Source organism: Lipophrys pholis (assembly GCF_963383615.2).
Source record: "Lipophrys pholis genome assembly, chromosome: 20".
NCBI lineage: Eukaryota > Metazoa > Chordata > Actinopteri > Blenniiformes > Blenniidae > Lipophrys > Lipophrys pholis.
The window spans coordinates 16,603,349-16,623,739 of record NC_137648.1 but is presented as its reverse complement, the minus strand read 5'-3'; the positions used below and the strand labels follow the sequence as shown (position 1 = coordinate 16,623,739).

At 42.1% G+C, this 20,391-nt stretch overlaps 1 protein-coding gene across 4 annotated transcripts in view; it reads right to left on the bottom strand.

Annotated features, from left to right (window-relative positions):
* Positions 1-3,874, bottom strand: part of col11a1a (collagen, type XI, alpha 1a) — an 84,477-nt gene extending 80,603 nt beyond the window's left edge. For all 4 annotated transcript variants that reach the window (XM_080489457.1, XM_080489459.1, XM_080489458.1 and 1 more), the window contains exon 1: positions 3,568-3,874. In XM_080489457.1, the coding sequence (XP_080345583.1) occupies positions 3,568-3,682 (115 nt within the window). In that variant the 5' untranslated portion in view covers positions 3,683-3,874. The remainder of the gene's footprint in view (positions 1-3,567) is intronic.
* Positions 3,875-20,391: the final 16,517 nt, after the last annotated feature.

The following is a 20,391-nucleotide window of genomic DNA, read 5'->3' as shown; positions in this document are numbered from 1 at the left end:
GATTTCAACACTTTCTGGTCAGTGTGCCTGCAATGGCGAGGAAAAGAAAATTAAAATCCTCATTGATTTAGTTGAGAAAGGCACATGGGTTGGGGACAGATTCCCGTTTTAACATCAATCTAATAAAGATGCCGCAAACATCGCTCACACAGATGGTTTGTATGGGTTCCTAAAGCTGTTTGGGGACTTATTCAAACATAGATGGCAAATATTCTTTCTCTGTAGTGAATCTGTGGCATTGAAGGATGTAATTATAATAGAAAGCAAGCAGGAAAACATTTAAAGGATAGGTTTAGGTAACCATGGAAAAGAAGTCCTGCACAACTGAAGCAAAGTGAGCAGACCTGGATCAATCCATAGTGAAATGAAGTCCTTTCTCTGAGCGATTAACCATTTCCCAGGAGAACAAACCACCACCAAGAGCCAACGCACTCACATTTGAACCCAAGATCCAGAAGATTAGAAGTAAAATTTTACAAAAATTTTTTTTTTTTAAATGAAGCGGAGAGCAAACATAATCTGGTATTCTGAAGGAATACCATCACTAAGGACATTTTTGCAGCTCATGAGGATGAACCAGCTACTTGTTTTGGAGAGAGAACTGAGAACCTCATTGTGAGTTCCCGCGGAGTTGCTTTCAGTCCAAACTCCGGGACTCATATGTTCCAGATGTGGCAGTTTGGCCAGGCTGCGACCCTCACACGGAGGTGCTGAGAAAACGTCAACACCGGCCAATCCGTTAAGGTGGACAAAACGAGTGTGTGCAGGTTTTAAAAGAGGGCATCTGATGAGCCCATGTTTGTCCTCCGCACTGAGCAAACAGGCCATGAGGCGAGTGGTGGAACATGGGGGGCGAGGAAGGATGGACCACCTTTCGTCTGCAGGAGGGAGCAGCAACGGCTCATTCCTTGAATACATCTTTATACTACATGGCGAGGCGTGGAAGGATGGGTGGAGCATCATCACACATTAGCATATAACATAGATCCGGTCATGTGATGTGATTTTGGGTGATGTTCACAGGTGTGCATCAGTATAAACCACATGTTCCATGAGAAGCTCACACCATTGTTAGGAATGAGCTTTGTCTGAGCTCTTCCTTTATTACAGAGCGCATAACGGTAAATAGGCCGACATGCTAAATCCCAGTCCACCTGTGTCATTTCTCAGTCGTAGGTGGTTTACAGAAAGGTAAAATTGACTGGAAATAGGAGCGGGACCTTTTCACCTGCAGCTCCCTGAGACTCTAATAACATCTTCAGTCAGAGTGTGTCTCTCTCCATACATCCCCCCCCCCCCCTCTCTCTCTCCCACTCTCCCTCTCTCCTTCCTTCAACTTCCACCATGCTGCCGGCTAAAACAAGACGGCTTTATGCTGGTGTCATACCAAGGAAACTTCACTGAGACCTACCCAGTTTTTCAAAGCATTTTTTCCTCTCCACTCTACCCCACCTTGTTTTTCCTCTTATTAACTCTTTCAGATGTCTCCATATGGCATATAGAGCATGCTATACCAGACAGCTTTAACCTTCTTCCAATACCAAACAGCTCATTTAAGAACAGCAGAGGTGGTAATGTCAAAAAGTTGACTGTTAATCCACACTTCAAGCATAATTTCGCAACAAGTCACTGTTTGGAGGACAGTAAGACGGTCTGTAAATGATCCAGTGATCAGTGACAAACTTCTGCAGACAAAGGTCCAGCAAGGAGCTGATGAGCTGATCTTCCCGATTGAGCTTATTGAGGAGAGGACTTTGAAAATGCTAGCTTTGTCTGCTGGAATGCACATCTAAGCCTGCACCCCGGGGGCTGAGAAAACGTGTCTGTACAGTGCTAGATGGAGAGGGCACCCTGCAGAAATAGCTTCAGCTGCCATACGGAGTTCAGAAGAAGCTGACTGTGAGGCTGGAACATCGACGCTGGAGCTGAATGCTTAAACTTGGTGACATGGAAGAGGGGAGATTTAGACAATGTAAAAGAAAATTGATTAGAAATGGCGGGGGGGGGGGGGGGGGGGGGGCTGTGTTAAAACTGAATTAACTGTGCCTATGTTAAATTTCCAATTTTAAATCACAAGTATTTGACTAAACAATGTCACTATATGATTACACACTCCAAAAAGTAATTTATACATCCTTTTTTTTTTTTTTTTTTAAGAAAAGGAAACCCAAAAAATGTGATTATGGAAACTATGGATATCCAAAATCCTTAACTGTACCAGTACACAACAGTAAATCCTTCAGAGTTGTCTATATGCCAAAGTGTCAGGCCTATGTAATCCTTAACCCTGTGACTTGTGGCTATTATAGCTGCAGGCTAGGCCCATACGTAGGCCTGCTCTTTGAAGGCTCTGAAATCATAGGGAAGTGCAACAAGCACCATCATCAAATAACGGGTCAGTACTTAGAGGGGAAGCATTCCCACCACTCATACAACACAGCCTTGTCCTGCAGCCGACCAAACATCTAAGTGCAAAGTTGGAAGTGCAAAGTTGTGAGGTGGTGGCTGGTGGTGGTGGAAGGGGGGTAGGGGGTTAAGGGGGTGGGGGGGTGCACAAGTCAGCTTTTGGGCTTTGGTGTGGACCAGGGCAGTCTGGAGATAGGGTGAACCTGCCTGACCACTTTTTCGCTGCGAGGCGCACTCGGGCTTCACACTCTCCAACAAAAGGTCCAAGACAGACCGGGAGTTTGGAATTGAGTGTATTTGTCATCACTGTGCTACAACTGAATATTATCCTGTCTGGAAAAAAATAAAAATGTTGGGCTTCTCAGAGCCTTCAATTTGTCACAACGGAGTCCTAGATCTACTGGGAGATGGAGTTAGTTTTTGTGTGCTGACAATCAGGGCAGTCAAACATGACACCACTCCACAGTCAGGCAAAAAGAGAAATACAGTATAACAAGAACAAATGAGTGGCTTAAGGGGTTGTGCGCTCACATTTTCAAGCCACATGCCAGATCCAATCCATGTCCAGTGTCACCTGGCTGAGAAAAGCCACCCTGCTCATGTCCACCTATTGGTCCACCTTTCATAACAAAGAGGGCTCTTTCAGCCTGAGTGAATCTTAAAATGCGGTGAATGCCGCTCTATTTCCTGATCTTTATAAGCACATACCAGCGGCTTAGGATGAATTTAATTAGGCGAAGTGTTTCATCTTCGGAGCAGACGCTTCCCATTCATGCGTAAAAGCAGCCCGCGGTGACCAGCGTTTAGAAGAATATAGAACTTCAAGTAACTAAACTGCATGCACATCTTGAACGCATGAGATGTTTAGGTTGATACTATTATTTACTTGCCCATTTTACAAAAGCTGCGCCCGTAGTTAGGTTTCATGTTTAATGGTTTCCATATTTAGTTGAATTATACGGGGTAATCTCCAGGATTTACTGTGTAAATCAGGGAGAATACATCCTGCTGTGATGTAAGCATACGGCTGCTGTGTCCAGGTAAGTTTTTCCCACCCCCAATCTCCATCATCAGTCACAGAGATTTCTCATCCGGTCCGCGCTCCGTCCACTTTTTGTCCAAACAAAGTTCATTCGAGATACCTGGTCCCTGAAATCTTACCTGCTCTGACATTAGCAGCCTGCAGAACCAGGGTTAAAGTGATGAATGCGGTTACAGAGGAATCCATAAGCCACCTTTTCGTTTTCCACCTTGTGGACCACCTTTGCATCTCCATCGTGCTGGGCGCCCACAAGTGCTTCAAAACTTCTGGGCGGCTTGAGGTGATTTTCTTTTTTCCTTTTTTTTTTTTAAGCGGCGTCCCTTCCACAATCCCAAATGACGAAGGAAACGGTCCTACAAAAAAGCCATATGTGAGGAGTTTCAGCCTCTTCTCTCTGCCACAACGAGGCCCCGGTCCTCCTTCCCAGCGCCCAGCCTTCACAGTGAAGGTAGTCGGGCTTTAACCAAATACGCACAGAGCGCAGTCGGTACACTCGGCGCGTCCGCGGACAGGAGGGCTGGGCAAGCTCCACAAACCGCAGCCACGATTACAGGGAACTGACAAGGGAACCAGCCCCCGATTAGCAAATCACGGGGCTGGAAATTCTCCTTCGGGTCCACCCATTAGCTTTGCAATGCGCCTGTAAAGTCTCTCCAGAGTGCACCTGAGGAAAGGAGGGGAAAAGTGGATGAATAAAACTTTGAGAACACGAATAACTACCTGGTGCACCGATGGACTGGCACAGTTCATTGTTAACACATTTAATTGGGCTTCATGATTCACTAAATCACTCAAATGCAGCGTGGGCACTGACATGTACTCATACTGTAACATACTGTAACTCATACTGTAACTATGAGTTAATTACAGTCAATTGCATATATATATATATATACATATATCTATACATACACACACGTGTGTGCGTGTGTGTATTCTGTTTTGTCAATACGTATTTCTTTTTTCATTATTATTTAATATTTCACCTCATCACTGTGTAGAGTTTGCATGATCTCCTATTGTAAATTTATCTTTTCTTTGCGTCTTTCCACGGTCCAAAAATGGTGATTATAAATCTTAATACTGAGAGGAGTCAGTTATGGATGCATGGATGGACTGTGAAGCGGTTGTGCTTTTAAACGTAGCAAGGTAAATCACATGCTGTAAATTGTATTTATGTTTGAGCAAAATGACATACTTAGATACTCATAAAAACATAACAAGTGTATTGAGTTATGGACATAATGAAAGCTCTGTCTAATGACCATAAACATGAAAACGTGAGGCAAACATTTTCCGCCAACACCATCCTTCAACACCAAATTGCAAACATCTTTCAGCTATCGCTGAGGTTTGTGAGCAACTTCCCATGCTGTGATGTATTGTATCATATGTGTATATAATCTGTTCCTCTAGCCATCTTTCATTCCTAATTAATCCCACTTGGAATAAATCCAACCCAAAAAGGGATAAACAAGTACATCCTATTTAGTCACAAATGCTCATAATATGTATATAATTACACATCGGGACGGAAACCAGGAGCAAGAACAGATATACATAGAAAAAAACACACAAACACATAAATCTAACTGGAAGGTTATCACTGTGGGTGTACATAATAATCATCCATGAATTTGATTTATATTGATTCAAATTATAGTAGAAACATGAGTCTAATTTAATTATATGCACTTTAAAGTTAATTGCATGGGCAAATGGAAAAATCAATTATCCTAACTTGTTCCTGTTGTAGGTCAACAACACAAAGTAACTGAGGGGAGCTGCAGGATTTCAGGGTTCCTCATCGAATGCCCTTTGAGCAGCATGGGTCAAATCTTTATATCTCTTGGCTCACTCCTGTGAAGGCATGGATCCTGACCAGGATCTGTCTGTCAGCCAGCTCATCCCATCCAGCCAGCCCGACTCAGCTGATTCCAGCCAAATCGTATCAGATGCTGCTCCTGGATGCCCGGTGGCAGAAAGCAGAGCCGTTTCCGTGGGAAGAAGTGATGTCTGGGCAGAAGGGGTTTCACACTACATCTCTCTCCTGCATGGCTCATAAAGCATGGATTGTTACTCTGCCATTTGGCTTCTGTGGCAAGCAAAAGATCTCATTCCAGATTTGCACGTTTTATTTAATCGGAAGTCAGTCAGCATATAAATAATTAAGACATTCTTGTTTGAGTTTCTCAGGTTCGAGAAGGTTTCACTCCTCCTCCAGTTATCTCCATCATACCGATCCATGAGATGATTCCCAGATCTTTCTTCGGACAGGCCAGGCACTTCAAAGAAGATATTAGTTGTGGTGACTCAGTCAGCAGAGAGTGATGCTGGAAGCTGCTAAGTTGACAGCAGATGGTAGCCTCGGGGTTAGTAAGGCGTGCATATGACAGGAAGCTTGCTGGCTTGATTTCCTGGAGGCTGGGGGGAAATCTGAAAGGTCAGCAAAACCCCAACACTGACAATGAAAGCTCGATTGTTGGGAAAACAGAAGATTACAAGAAAGATCTGTAGTGTTTGGAAGCCTTTAGGTGTGTAATTGATTTAGTCCATAAACATGAAGTTAATTGTTGACACAATGGATGCAAAGTTACTGCATCAATAAAATGATGCAAAAAAAGTAAACTGGAAATAAAGATGAAATAAACATACATGTCCATCTATCAAACCGTCTTACTTACAGGCTAAAGGTCTTGTGCTTGTGAAGTCAGATACACTCTGGATATGTCTTCATCATATAAACTCCTATTCCCATGCAGAGGCAATTTACAGCCACAAATTCGCCTCCATGTTTTTGGGCTGCGGAGGAAACGAGTGTACTGAGAGAAAACCCACAGAAACATGGATCTGAACCTTCTTGCTCTGATTTCCCAGGTATTTTCTGATTTGTTTAGGCCAGGTGTATCAATAATGCGTCCTATGGGTCAAAATGTATTTGCCGCTTACTGGATACTACTCTCACTAATACTATGCAGGGGAAAGAACAGGTGGATTTTGCAATGGCTCGGGTCCATTGACGCTCCACTTCAAGCAATTACAGTAATCCAGCGTGCAGAAACACGGGACCTCGCAAAGTGGAATGCAGCCATCAATAATACACCTGATAAAACAAGAAAAAGTGCACCGTGCACGTCGTGCAGTCAGCCACTCCTATTTAGATGTTGAAAATAAAGGATTTTGAAACAAAAAATATCTATTTTTCTACCGGGCCCAAGATAACTTCTTAATGACTTTTCAAACTTTTTGAACTTTAGCGGTCACAACAAGAATTAGATCTGAGCGGGTGAGTCAAAAGTAAATGATTTGCGAAACATATCTGCTAAACTACAGTCAATCCTACAGAAATTATAATAAGTAGTATTTTTTTATTCCACCTTGGCAAGATCCCAGCAGAGCACATGCAGACTTGTTGCTGCTGTGGTGAAATCTAAATCGTCCTTTTACTTAGCGGCTGGTAGCGAGCTCAAGTTTGCCCCTGGGTACTGTTTGTCTTTCAATATCACGTCAGTTGAAACTCACACTGTCTGTCACTGTTTACACACACTACTCTGGGTATAAAGAAGTCTTTCTTTAAACTCACCCGGTCCGTCTGTTTAATACAAACAAGAAAAAAAATCTCCCTCACTTCACTGATATTATTTTTGGCCGTCTCATTTTTCCATAAGAATCAATACATTTATGATCTCTTATCACTTGATGGGTTTAGTTAGCAGAATTTGACTGAAATGGTATTTTTAGTAGTTGACACAGTTGTGGGTAACTGGTGGAAAGCCTTTGCTCTCATTCATTTTAAAATCTCTAAACCAAGGTTTCTGCTTTGGGGGAATGTATTTTAACCTTCGAAATGACTCTTCATTGTTGTACACTGCCAGTGGTAACCATGTATTTTCAGTGTGGTCAGCCATGTAGAACACCAGAAATAACATCTGGTTGTCTCCCGTTTTGAAGGGTTTGTCCAATCCTGTGATTTCCAATTATACTGGGTTTGAGTGAGTGGATGTGAAGGTGTTCTTTTTAAGTTGAATCAAAGCACAGAAAGACTTCACATTTATATTTACGAGTATTCATCACGGGCATCAAATATAAGGCTCGTGGTTCAAAACCGGCCCGCAAAAGGCTCCAATTCGGCCAAACCACCAAGCAAATTGTAAAAACTTTGAAGAAAACATTGATTTAAAAAAACAAAAAGCTAAAAAACACATTTCATGGGTCATTGACACAACACAACACTGAGACCCGAGCTGAGATATCAGTGGTGCTGCCAAAGACAGTAAACTCGCATTAGCCTTAAAGCCATGCTTGTCGTGGAGAGTTTGTTAAAACATGCATAATGCAACAGCTTTATAAGACATTTTTGGGGGACATCTCATGGTATTTTGCACTGGAAGGTTTCATTAAAATTGGCTTCATGTTGAGACTGTTATCATTTCCTGTACAAATTGTTTGATTTCCTGAAAATATACACATTTTCATCTCCTACACTCTGCACCACAACGTGAACAAAAAACCTTTCAAGTTTACATTTAAAGCAGGCTATGGCACTATCTCACCTGCCCGGCATCAAGATTAAATTGAGATGTATGTGGCCCCTGAACGAAAATGTGTTTGACATCCCCGAAGGCAGGATACTGTACACCCTGGACAGGTCACCAGTCCATCACAGGACAAACAGCAAGTCACAGACAATCCACACACCCACATTCATCCCTACTGACAGGTCACCAATTACCTAAAGAATACTCATACATACTGTATGTTTGCTGAACTTGCTGCCTCCTCAATTCAATTCAATTCAACTATTATTTATACAACTTATTTATATAGAGCAAAATACAACAAAGTCCACACAAGAAAACTCAAGTATGTTTTTGTTGTTAAAAACTGAGTAGAAGAGTTTAAAAAATAAACACTCTTGTGTCATGAATTGAAGTCAGCCTGAAGTCAGCATGGCCTGCGATACAGGTGTTTATAATGGGAAGCAGGTTGGTTTGGCGAGCACATGAGACAAAGCAGTGATATTGCAACCAGACATGCAACAAGCCGCCGATACTGTATGTCCTAGATAGTCAGGAATGTCCTTCTGTCTGAGAGCTCTGTGGCCGAGAAGCATCTAAACTTATGGCTTCAGTTTATAAAAGTATAACTTCAAAGTCCTTATGAGGCCTCGGTGTGAGGTGACTTACATGATTATTTAAATTGTGTGTGTGTGTGTGTGTGTGTGTGTGTGTGTGTGTGTGTGTGTGTGTGTGTGTGTGTGTGTGTGTGTGTGTGTGTGTGTGTGTGTGTGTGTGTGTGTGTGTGTGTGTGTGTGTGTGTGTGTGTGTGGCACAGACACATATTGGTGATAATGATAATTTTTCTTTAGAAGATAACAAATATTGGTATAGTTTGTTTTTGGAGCTCCTCCGTTTATTACCAGGACGTCCACTTTCTGCTCATAAATCACAGGCAGCCGCAGTAAAGGTTTCTCACACGGTCATTTTCAACCATATCATAAAGATTTTGTGAGTGAAGATTGTGGAGCGAAGCAGCATAATGCTACCTGACTGCAACACCAATTTCCCTCCCTTAATGGAAGAAGTTATTGCTGACTGTGCAGCACTGCCTCAAAGTCAATCATAAAAGAGCTGGAGGTGAAGCTGTATGTTCCTGCCACCTGGTCAGGGCGGATCTCCGATGAGCCCTCGGGACAAAAATGTCAAGTTAAGAGAGTTGCATGAAGTCGGTATGTTAAACTGCGGCTGCCTAAAAGACGAGGGGAAGCGGTATTCTGGAACAAATACGCTGCGCACGAGGCCAAAGCTCGAGGTCAATACTGGGAGCCGTGTCGGCTGTGACCCTGATTTGTTGTTGAACACAGCGGAAAGGTTGAGTCAAGGTCGCGTGGAGATCTGCTCAGGTTGGTACTGCAGCAGAGGTGAAGAAAGCAGGGAAAAGGAGGCTGAAAGGGACGATAGAGGAGCTTCTGTGTAACGGGGGTGGGCGGCCGTCAGCTCTCCATAGATCTGTGCCACTTGTGATATGTCAGTGAGGGAGTTATCTGTCACGACTTAACTTAGGGTTTCACAAAAGTGAAATCACAGAGGGCCTCTGGAAGCCGGTTTAGTTATATTTAACACCAAAAGCAGTATTTTTTATTTTTTTTCTGGTCACTTGAATGCTGCCTTTGAAATGAAGCAGATCTGAGGGGCAGATACCTTTCTTGGCCATTTGATTCACAGTTATAATTGACTTTAAGATGGCTGTGAGGTGCTTTTCAAGCACACGTTATAAATATAGAGCAGAGGTTTGCTCTCCTAAGCGCTGGCGAAAATATTCTTTCTCACATTTCCTGGTTTGCTCTGTGGGCAGCAGGAGTCCAAGCCTCATTCATAGAGCCCCTTTTCATAGGTCTTTCTCCTCCCACCCTGTCACCGGGCTGTTGAGAACTGTCCTGTAATGGCACGCAGTGTGCGCACCCACAGGGGCAGAAATGAAATACCTCTAAACTCAGTAAGACAGCAGACGGCTGAGTGATGCACTGTAGGCGGTAAACTGTATTTCGCCGTTCTCCTTGTAAAATGGGAGGGTGTGTGCTCCTTTTGATGTGGGAGCGTTTGGATGCATGTTTGATCCCAGTCTGACTGCGACTGCCACATAGCGTATGATCATACAGGATGAAATAAGCATTTCAAAATGCTATTTCTACGTCTCATTTAGATCCTCGTTTCAGTGCCCTCCATGATCTCTTCTAGACTTGTTCAATATTTAGGGTGTATACAGTCGCCTGCGCGGCGGTAAGCCACTGGCACTGAGTCACATGAGCCGCATGGCACCTGTTCCAAAAACTTTTTTAAGATCAGTCCAAATTAAAAAGAGCCCAAAAGGCGCACTTTATACAGCTCTGTTTAAAACACAAGCCGTCATTATACATGATGGCTTGGGTCGCGTCCAAATGTACAGCAAAGGCTTGAGTAATAAGCGACTCAGCATTTATGGATATAAATGCAATACATCTAACAAAAAGGCAGCATTTTTTCTAAGTATATCCCATTCTGGAGAAAATTATGAGTACATTCATGGCATTCGGTGAATTGCTAACCTTAGAAGGGTGACACAGACCGAACCATAGAAATTTCTTAGTCATGACCAGAGTGCTCAAATGTGGTTAAAATGACCTAAATCTCCCATAACCTAAGACACCAGAAATATAGTAATTTCTCTAAACAGGCTCATGGGCCACAGAGACTGGGAAGGGGGCCACAAATGGCCCACAGTTCAACAGTTGCCCACGTCTACTTAAGACGTGTCTGTGTCCACAGTGAATATTGCAGTTGAGCTGCAATATGGAGGATAGTAAAACGTTCTAATAAAATACTGTTTTTTTGTTGTTGCAACAGGTTTTTGAGACTTTCTTTGTAATTCCCAGAGGTCCTTGATGGTCTCAAAAAATTCCATCCCGTGCAATGATAATACTAAAGGTAAATATAAACCTAAGTATTCACAGTACTTCACTTTTGATGGATTACTTACTGTATGTCAAGCAGCTTACATGTTTCTGCAAGTTGATGTTCATACCACTCAGTCGAGGCTTGTGACCAGCAGCTGCATGAAACCATATACCAGCTGAGTTTTGTTTCTTTTAGATTTGATGCAAATTGACACATGGTAGAAAAGGTGTTTAGTACATTCAATTTGTATATCATCAAAACTGTGGAAAGAATATATATACATGAACAAATAAGCTTAATTGCTTTCCTATTTGACCCTAATAGAAACGGTTTGCCATGAGAGAGATGAGAAGATTAGCCTGAAGGGAATATTTAAGTCACTATATTCAAATTATTATATTTTGTAATGCATCGAAATCCAAAGACATCATATCAGTTTTAAATGACGATATTTACTTTTCTACCCCTTTAGTAAGTTTCAATTTTAATTTGTTGGTCTTGACTTACTATCACAGTATTTTTATGCCTCAAACAGAATTTGTTTATAAATCAACAGTTGTATAACCCGTTGTGGTCCAAGCTCATTATCTCCCTGTCAGTTCAGTGAGTTAAAAAGGGCGAGGTACCATGGTGCTTCTGTGTGCAGCTGCCCCGTTTGACCTTTGCCACCAAAGAGAGTTTGGTGAAGAGGTCGCAGCGCAGCTCAAGACCAGTCACGGATCCCTCACCTCTGGCCGGTGCGGTCCCTCCGCTGCTGCCTGTACTTCCTTTACCCTGTCAGGCTCAAGCAAGTTATCCAACACCGGCCCCCGAGGCTTCCACCACAGACCCTCGGTGTTCAGGTATGCGGTAGAGAAAGCATGTCAAAAGAAGTCAAATGTGAGAGGGAGTACCGTGCAAACTCATCTTTAATTAGTGTGACAAGTTATTGAACTGTTTGCTATCTTCAGGCAGAATGGATAGTGATTGTTAAAGTCATTGGAAGCACTGATTTCTGTATCAAACAAGTCAGAAACTTCTGTCTTGTGAAGTGTCCACTGATGCCAGCTTACCTGCAGCTCGCTCCTGCATACTTGAACGTAATGGAGCCATTGTTCATTTTCTTTACTGCATATTTTTTCCTGTTGTAACAAGCCAGGAAGAGGCCTGCTCAGCTCACTCCTGTCTCCCTGCTGACCCATAACTTCCCTAACTGAGTTATCTCCAGCGACATTTCCCAAATGCATCATGACATCATTCTACAGAGAAACCATCCGCACACACAGTACTCTATGTAAAATCATGGTATAGAAACTCTAAAGCACTGTCACAACTGTCAAATATACAAAAAAAATAACCACAACTATTTGGATGGGACCGCATCCAAAATAATGGCTGACCCCATCATGGCTTGTATTATTTCTACCATCTGGAAGAAGGCTTCAGAGCATTCACGCATGGTCTGCCAGATTTTACAATAACCCCCCCCCCAAGCCATGAAGATGCTGAAACTCCTTCGGTATCCCGCCCCCAGTTGGTTGAATATATCAAGCCTACTTGGAATTGGCAGAGGACCACAGAACTCAGCGCACTATCATTGTGCCTATGTTATGTCGTTACAGCATTCTAACAGTTAGTGAAACCTTGACTATGGAAAGTACATGATTTGTTTTGTGGTGCCGTCAATAAAAATAGTTTGGCCAGTCGGCTCCAGTTTGGGAAGTGTGTAAACATGTAATGTGAGACCCACAATCAGATACCTCACAATGCGTTTGCCTCAATTTTCTTGAGTTGGTTTGAACAAAAACAATTAGTTTTACAATATTTCATACTTGTTGAGAAACTCAAGTGTGTAACTCTTGAGAGATGAGAAAAACGACTGAATAGTAAGGTGACCAGTTCAGTTTGCTGCATCAACCACGCCTACTTGAAATCACTGACCAATCACACGATAGCTGTCAGACGCCGCCACGCGAGAAAAACGTTTTGCTCAAATGATCGATAGAGAATACGTTTAGTTGAACACTGAACTTGCTAATATGTCCTAATAAGTTTAAATATAACATATATTGGGATCTACACAGCTGAGTTGAGTGGGTGAATATTAACTTGTGCTGCCTAAATATATCTATCTATCTATCTATCTATATGACCAAAGTCCAACTTACACATGGAAGAATATCAGCAACTAAATAGTTTTTCCGTACTAATTTTAATGTCACCTTGTCCTCCCTCCGAGCCGGGTCTCTATAATTAAACAAACTGTAGCCAGCAGCCAAGCGATGTGGTGGAAACCAACAGTTAAGACATGGGAAATCGTGGGAATCTTAATGTCAGTTACCTGAATCCTTCCTGCATCACAATCACAGGACTGAGCTTAAACGGCAGTTTAACATCAAGGTCTCTTCAGACTAATCTGACCACAGCGGGATGTCTTCGGGCCACATGAGGTTCCAGTGAGAGAAGGTGTATATAAGGGCATGATACAAAAGCCCATTTGAAGCTCGGCCATGACTCCATGTGCTGCGATATAAATGATCGCCGCAGAAGATGAGATGCTCATTGTGAAACCGCTATGCACGATGCAGGTTTTTGTGCTGAGCTGGAACCTATTAGAGTTGTGATCATCTTCGTATGTGCAGTCTTTTGTTGCCCATGCCATTGCAATTTCGTCTGGTATATCATTTCGCCCCTTCAAATTTTACCTCGGGAGCGCGGAGTTTGACAATAACTTTAGATATTGCAAGCAAATATTTGGACAAGAAACGGTTATGCTGATTGACAATTATTGGCTGTTTCAGATCTCTGGTGCTCCAAACGCCTGAAAAAGGAACATAAAGAAGGCCACATACATACAACTGTATCTGCTAAGTGCTCGCTTTGTAAAACAGCCTTCAAAGGATTTGAAATACCCCCCCCAGAAAGGGTAAAAAAAAAAGAAAAAAAAAGCTGTAATGCTGTAATCCAGCTGTGTGCCTCCGCTCACCACGTGGCCCAGTCGAGCAGGGAGGCACCCCGGCATTAGAGAGATAATGAGCAGTTTGGGGAGTCTGGCAGTGCCAGTGGATCGGGATGATGCTGGGAAACCAAAATCAAACAGGTTGGCGACGCTGAATACAGAGTACAAGACTCTTTAATGAAGATGTCAAAATGGTGCAAATTTACAAAAAAGAAAAAAAAGAAAAAGGATCTTTGAGGAGAAACACAAGAGCTGTGTCTGAGTATATATTTGTGTGTTTCAATGAGCAGTTCTTGCTTTGTAAGTTGGACGCTTGCGAGGATAGTCTAACCTCATAGTCGGAAGGTTGTGGGTTCAAATCCTGGCTTGTGTGGAGGGTCTGAACAGGATATGGAGGAATAGTATGTGGATGGATGGATCAGTTGCATCTTCCTTGCTGTCAATATCCCAGAGATAAAGTACAAGGTGGCTTCAGTTCAGTCTTAGACTCTTTTTAAGATCACTCATCCTTTAACTTTGACCTTGAGCAATTACTCTGCAAATCCGGCGATAGTATCTCTCTGCGGTCACTGGTTCTCAGTGTTCAGTTCTGGAGGCAACATTCTTCACATTGCTGCCTCAACCCAGGATTCCTGACCTCCCCTCACCCTCAGCTCTCTCCCTCCTGAGTGGGTGACACCGTGTTTGATCCCCGCACACTTCCTACTTTCTGTCCATTATACCGGGCCTCGGAAACCTGTGAACTGCAAAATATCAGTCATCTAAAGTTTGAACTGAGCTGTTCTTCTCGTAGTGTAATGTACAGAGGAAAGTATGGAAGTCGATGGAGAATGTGGAAGTGTGCCAGCTTTGCAGCCCCATGGAAATTAACCCTGCAAACTACTGTTTTGGTGAATCGCTGGTGTCGCTTTGATCGTCGTGTCAATTTCTGCTGAATTCCTATTGGTCGCGCTGAAATTTCTCACAATGTGAGAGGATCATTTCAGGCTGTCTGTGGTCATATGTGACAATGGCGTTCTGACAACCCTTCTCACCGTTTGACAACAGATTTTAAGTCACGATCAAAGACCTCCAATGTCTTCACGTGCAGAAGTTCAGAAACATGGCGGCCTCATTCCTGATTCAGCTTCATCAACGGGGAAACTTCTTGTAGCGGTGTGATTGCAACTCCTGTTATTACCTTTTTGAGATATCTACTGTCGAGCAAGTTTTAAAAGCTGCTTTGACGCACACTTATAACGGTGTGAGAATCCACGACACTGCCTGTTTGGGTTGATTTGGAAACCTACTCATCACCGAAAACCCGACAGCCTGAACTTAGCCACTTCCTCTATATCACAGACTATCAAATGCTTGTCGGAAAATGCTAACTAAACAAAGGCTGCACCAATTCATATTATTTCTGCCTTTGTCTGCTCTGAGATCAGCTGAGAATTAGTGGTTAGTTCGATGGCTGGGATCCACCGCGCCATGATTACCAACCTGTGTTATCCAGAATGTGCAGCTCCACGTATCTGCACCACATCTTCATTTTATAAGCATTGGTTAGGTTTAAAAGCAAAACAGAAATTAGATTTTATTGTTCCCCAAGGTCTATGAGTGGTCTCCTTTAACCTCTTCTCTTTTCTTTAGAAGCTTGATCAGTATAAACTGTTGCAGAGGTTATGATGGCAACACTGTTCTGATGCTTCAAATGGCTTCCTGCCTAATCTATTTAATCTGAATGAAACATAAAGCAAACAGCATGTCTGCTCAATCAGTATCAAGATTACTCAATCCAATCAAACTTAATTGTTTTGTGATCAAGCTTGTGAGCAGAAAATATCCAAATATAGTCATGAAGATCATCGTCACCATCAGTGAGGTTTATAATTTTTCACTTGTGTCAATAGGTGAGAGTGTACGTGGATCAGTACTCAGAGCAGTGGATGCCTGATAGATACCTTATATATGTTTGTAACTGTTGAACCTCTTTCCATTTAAATTATTTTAAACTTCAATACATATTATATTGCATTCAGTTCTAAAAATACATCCTTTACTAAAATAAACAGCAGCATTTCCATTTTATCTTATTTTTTTCCCCTTAACTTAAATCAGATAAGGCTCGCAAAGGAAGAAAGCATGAACCTACACATGTATCTTTGTAATATTGAATAGTTCAGAGATTAAGAAACGAGAGAAGTGTTATTCTCACTAATACTGACGCTAGCGTATCACTTTTGTTTTAATCCAGACATTTACCCAGAAGTTTTGATAAAGTTTGTTTTGTATATTTATTTTAGGGGAATTTTTACACCCATATGAAGACGTACAACACATATTTCCTGTTCTACTTTCTCTGATTTATTTCAAATGAGGTCATAGGGAGCCCATCAAGACAAGTAACACAACAATAAAGTCCACAGTAGAAATCCAATAAAAGCCAGACCTCCCCGGTGACCGATGTTTCAGGAGGGTCTCAGACTTTCTCAAAGTAACCGTGGAAGTTACTCCTTACTAACTGCTAATATATAAGTAGACTATTCTTGCACAGTCCTGCAATAATGAATGCCCAGACTGACGGATTACAAGCATCAGTGCTCTAAGAGAAAGGAAAGTACAGGCTTGAATCCCAGGTCACTTTTGTATTGGCATTTCACGCCGATCTGAGAAATGGACTTTGTCAAACACACACTCTTGCACAGTTGGAAACGACCAGACAGGAAGAGGAAGGGATGCAGCTGCCGGCTCATGGTGCCACGGGTACGTTAGGCGTTGTCGTTAGATGTGAGGAGTGATAATGTGCACAGTGAAGATAATGCGGAGAAGAGTGGTTGGTGGGGTGATCAAATTGAAACTTTGAGGAACATCTCCTCTACTACTTTTCTCATCTAATCCACATGTTACATCTTGTGTCAGAGTCTAATATGAAGCTCCAGTTCCAGATGTTGACGAGGCTGGTCTGCATACAGTGCATCTAAAAGCAGTGTCACGTGTCTTTGCTGCACAGGAATGTTCATGTAAAAGCAAAATATATATATATATATATACACATAAGTTCCACAAAGTCCAGGCTGGTTTCTGGCTTGGCTGTGATATATTTAAGGAGGCACAATGGGGAGAATGATATATTCACAACCTATGTTTTCAATGCAGTTTCCATGCGAGCTTTTGGAAACACACACAATCTCACCACAGAGGCCCTCGCTGCCCCAACCATGAATGAGTCCATTTACAGCTTTGGAGGCTGGACTTAACCTGAGTTTACTGTCTCGGTTGTGTTCGCCTCACACAGGCTGTGGAGAGCTGGAGGAGACGTACAGGACCCTGCTGGAGATCTTTAATGCTACAAAATGTGCACATTCATATATCTAAGTCTTATTATCAGAGCAAAAACAACTTGTGCTCGGGTTATATTGTATTAATAAATGTGTGTTATTGGATTTCCTGCGTTAATACATATGCAGTAAACTTCAATTTGCTGTCTTAGGTCACACTTGAATGTATATAATCTATTCTGGGGGGTAAAAACATACTGTGAAAAGTCGCAAATAAAGTGCATCACTAAATTGGTAAATTCCAGGGTTTCCGAGGAAAACTGAAGATCAGCCACGTGAGAAACTAAGTCTACTATAAAAAGTTCATCCAAAGCAACATAAAGAATGACAAATTATTAACAATTTATGGAGACAATGTCTAACAAACTAAATCCCTTTAAAAAAAAAATCTCTATCTGGGAAGGCTACTCTAAATGAATACATATTAAAAAAAGTTAAATAACAAATGAGAGAGGATAAAATTAGATAAGCAATATGATATTATATATAAATATGTACAGGCTTTATGGGGAGGAACGGATTAGATTTACAGAAAACGCAGCAACAACTAGGAGTTATAGAAACATGTGGCCCCAGGGCCCTACAGCGCTCCTTTATCAGAAATTCAAATGGGCTTACATGATCACTTTCAGACCTCTTTATTCAGTCAGAAAAAGCACTGAGGTCGTTTGAACCATTTTCTGCAATCACTGAGATGCTTGTTCAGAGCTCCATTCATTGACTTCTGTTACTGTAACGCTGCATTAAATGTCTATGTGTGATAGCAGAGGTGGTGCTTGTGGTGGTGAGACAGCAGGATGGGGTCCTCTCCTCCCTGCAGAGCCTTTTAATGTGTTTTTAAAAATCATTGTTTCTGTTTTAGGGTCCACAGCTTTACTGGTGTCAGTCGCTCTCACTGCTCTCATAAAGGTCGTTTTCTGCGAAAGCAGGAAGTTGGACGTATTTACACGACTTTCCGGCACAAAGAGACCGACTCAATAGCAACTGGCAGGTGGACATATTTGAGCATCCAGTAACTAAAAATCCTGGTATTTCCTGGTATATAACAAGTATAACCAGACAATTTTATTGATCAGGTGTCTACATACATAAACGTCTGTCCTGATGCTGGCTGGTTATGGGCGAAGGAAGGGATACACCCTGGAGCCATCCATCACAGTCCAACACAGGGCAAATGCAAAGTGACAGGCAAAAAGCATACATTCACACCTACGGGCAATTTAGAGTGACCAATTAGCCCAAAGTGCATGTTTTTGGTTTGTTGTAGGAAGCCGGAGCAAACCAGCACATGCTCAGAAGAGAAAATACAACTGTGTGGCCCCATCTGGTGTTTATTGGATCCAACCTGGCTAAACATAGCCAAGGTTTATTCTAACCCATGAACTAGAAATCTGCCACTGATGACATGGGCGAGAGGCTTGAGGTTTGTTTTTAGCAATCGACATTTGATGGTGTCAGTAATCGCATTCATTTGGCCTACCAAGAAATATATGAAGATTTTATTTGTTCTAGCGTTTGATGGGTGTCCAAAAAAATGTGGTCTTTTCACACACTGTGAGTTCACCTGACAGGTCTTCCATTATATCAGATTGTATTGTTTCAGCTTTCTTCACCCTTTTTTTTAGCCTTCTGTCTTTAATAACAAACTGTAGGGTAAAATAAAAAAAAATAATAAAAAAAAACCCACATTAATGTCTTACATGTTTGATGCCCTTACAAACAAAGTGCGCATCAAGGATTGGAATAAAAAAATTCAAAAGCAAAAGGGCTTACCCTCACACAGCAATCCCAGCCTGCTGCGTTTGAATGGAGCATGTTGTTCTTACATTATGTGTTGGCCTCTGTCTAATAACTCAAGTTTGTTTTTCTAATGAATTATTTAAAGGCTGCTGAGCTTTTCTAAAGAGGATTGGCTGGAATAAGACACTTATTCTGAGGCCAATTAAATGTCCCTGCATGAGAGCATCAGCAAAGCAGGAACTAAAACAACAGTCATTATGGCGGCCGCTTGAACTCCATGAAGTCTCGCCACCAGAAGACAAGACAGGTCCAGATATTTGAGTTAGATTAGTTCCTCAACCCGTCTATTGAGGCACTAACAGCCATTCATCTATTCTGCCACTCCTCCTGCCCTCCGTTGTCCAATCTATATTTTACACCTCTTCATTCAGCTCCATAGGTTCACAGGATCCAGGGTTTCATAAAAGAGGGGGGATACTGTCAGCCTCCTCACATTTCTTGTGACCATTGTGTGGCTTTATTAGCCACCAAAATGTATAAAACTGAGTCACTTTTCCATCAAATTCTTTCCATCAGCATCTCTCCCTCTTTCCCTCTGCCCTGGGCCTGATGTGTTACGTCGGCTGGAGGACGGAGGATCGAGTGTCCACGGTTCCTCCCATCACCTGTGAAATTTCAGAGCCAGGCCATGGTGAAAGGGGGTATTGTGTCCCCCTGATGAGGAATGCCCTCGCGTTGCTCGTCAAAGAAAAGGCTTCATTTGGCCAGGAATTTGGAGGCATCTCGAGAAGTGCAGGGGAGATTCTCTCAGGGGGGCCGTGGGGACCGGAGGCCGAGGGCCTTCATGGGGTGGAAAGGCTTTCCTCAGCTCATGATTAATCCCAGAGATGATCATGGATTAGCTTTCGTTCAACAAAACAGCAACACCAAGTTAAAGGAAATCTACACTTTCTATTCATATCAATCACATCCAAATGTGGAATGCAAAGGATTTTTATGGGATGAACTCAAAATTATGTTTGTGAACCTGGAATTACATGGAGTTGGTTGAAGGGAAGACAAAGACATTGAGTTTTAGGAACCTACATCCAATACTTTGACAAGTCACACTTCTAGTTGCTGCAGTGGCTCCGATTTAACATGGAGAGGTTGACATCTGCTGGTGGAAAGTACCAGCTACAAACTTCATGTGTGAGCAGTTTTTAGACTACTCAGTACAGGATTGTATTCATATTATTACTGTTAATGGGTAAGTTCCTATTCATTTTGATTATAGATGTATTGTAGAGGTTAGCACTCATGCCTCACAGTAGGGATGTGCCCAGTTGAAGTCTGATCTTAGGGGCATTTCTGTGTGGAGTTAGCATGTTCTCCTGTGCCCAGGTACTACAATTCCCTGCCACACTTCAAAAATATTTTAGGTTAATAGGTGTCTGTAATTATTATTATTATTATTATTATTATTATTATTATTATTATTATTATATAGTAAAATTGTACTCCATTACAGGT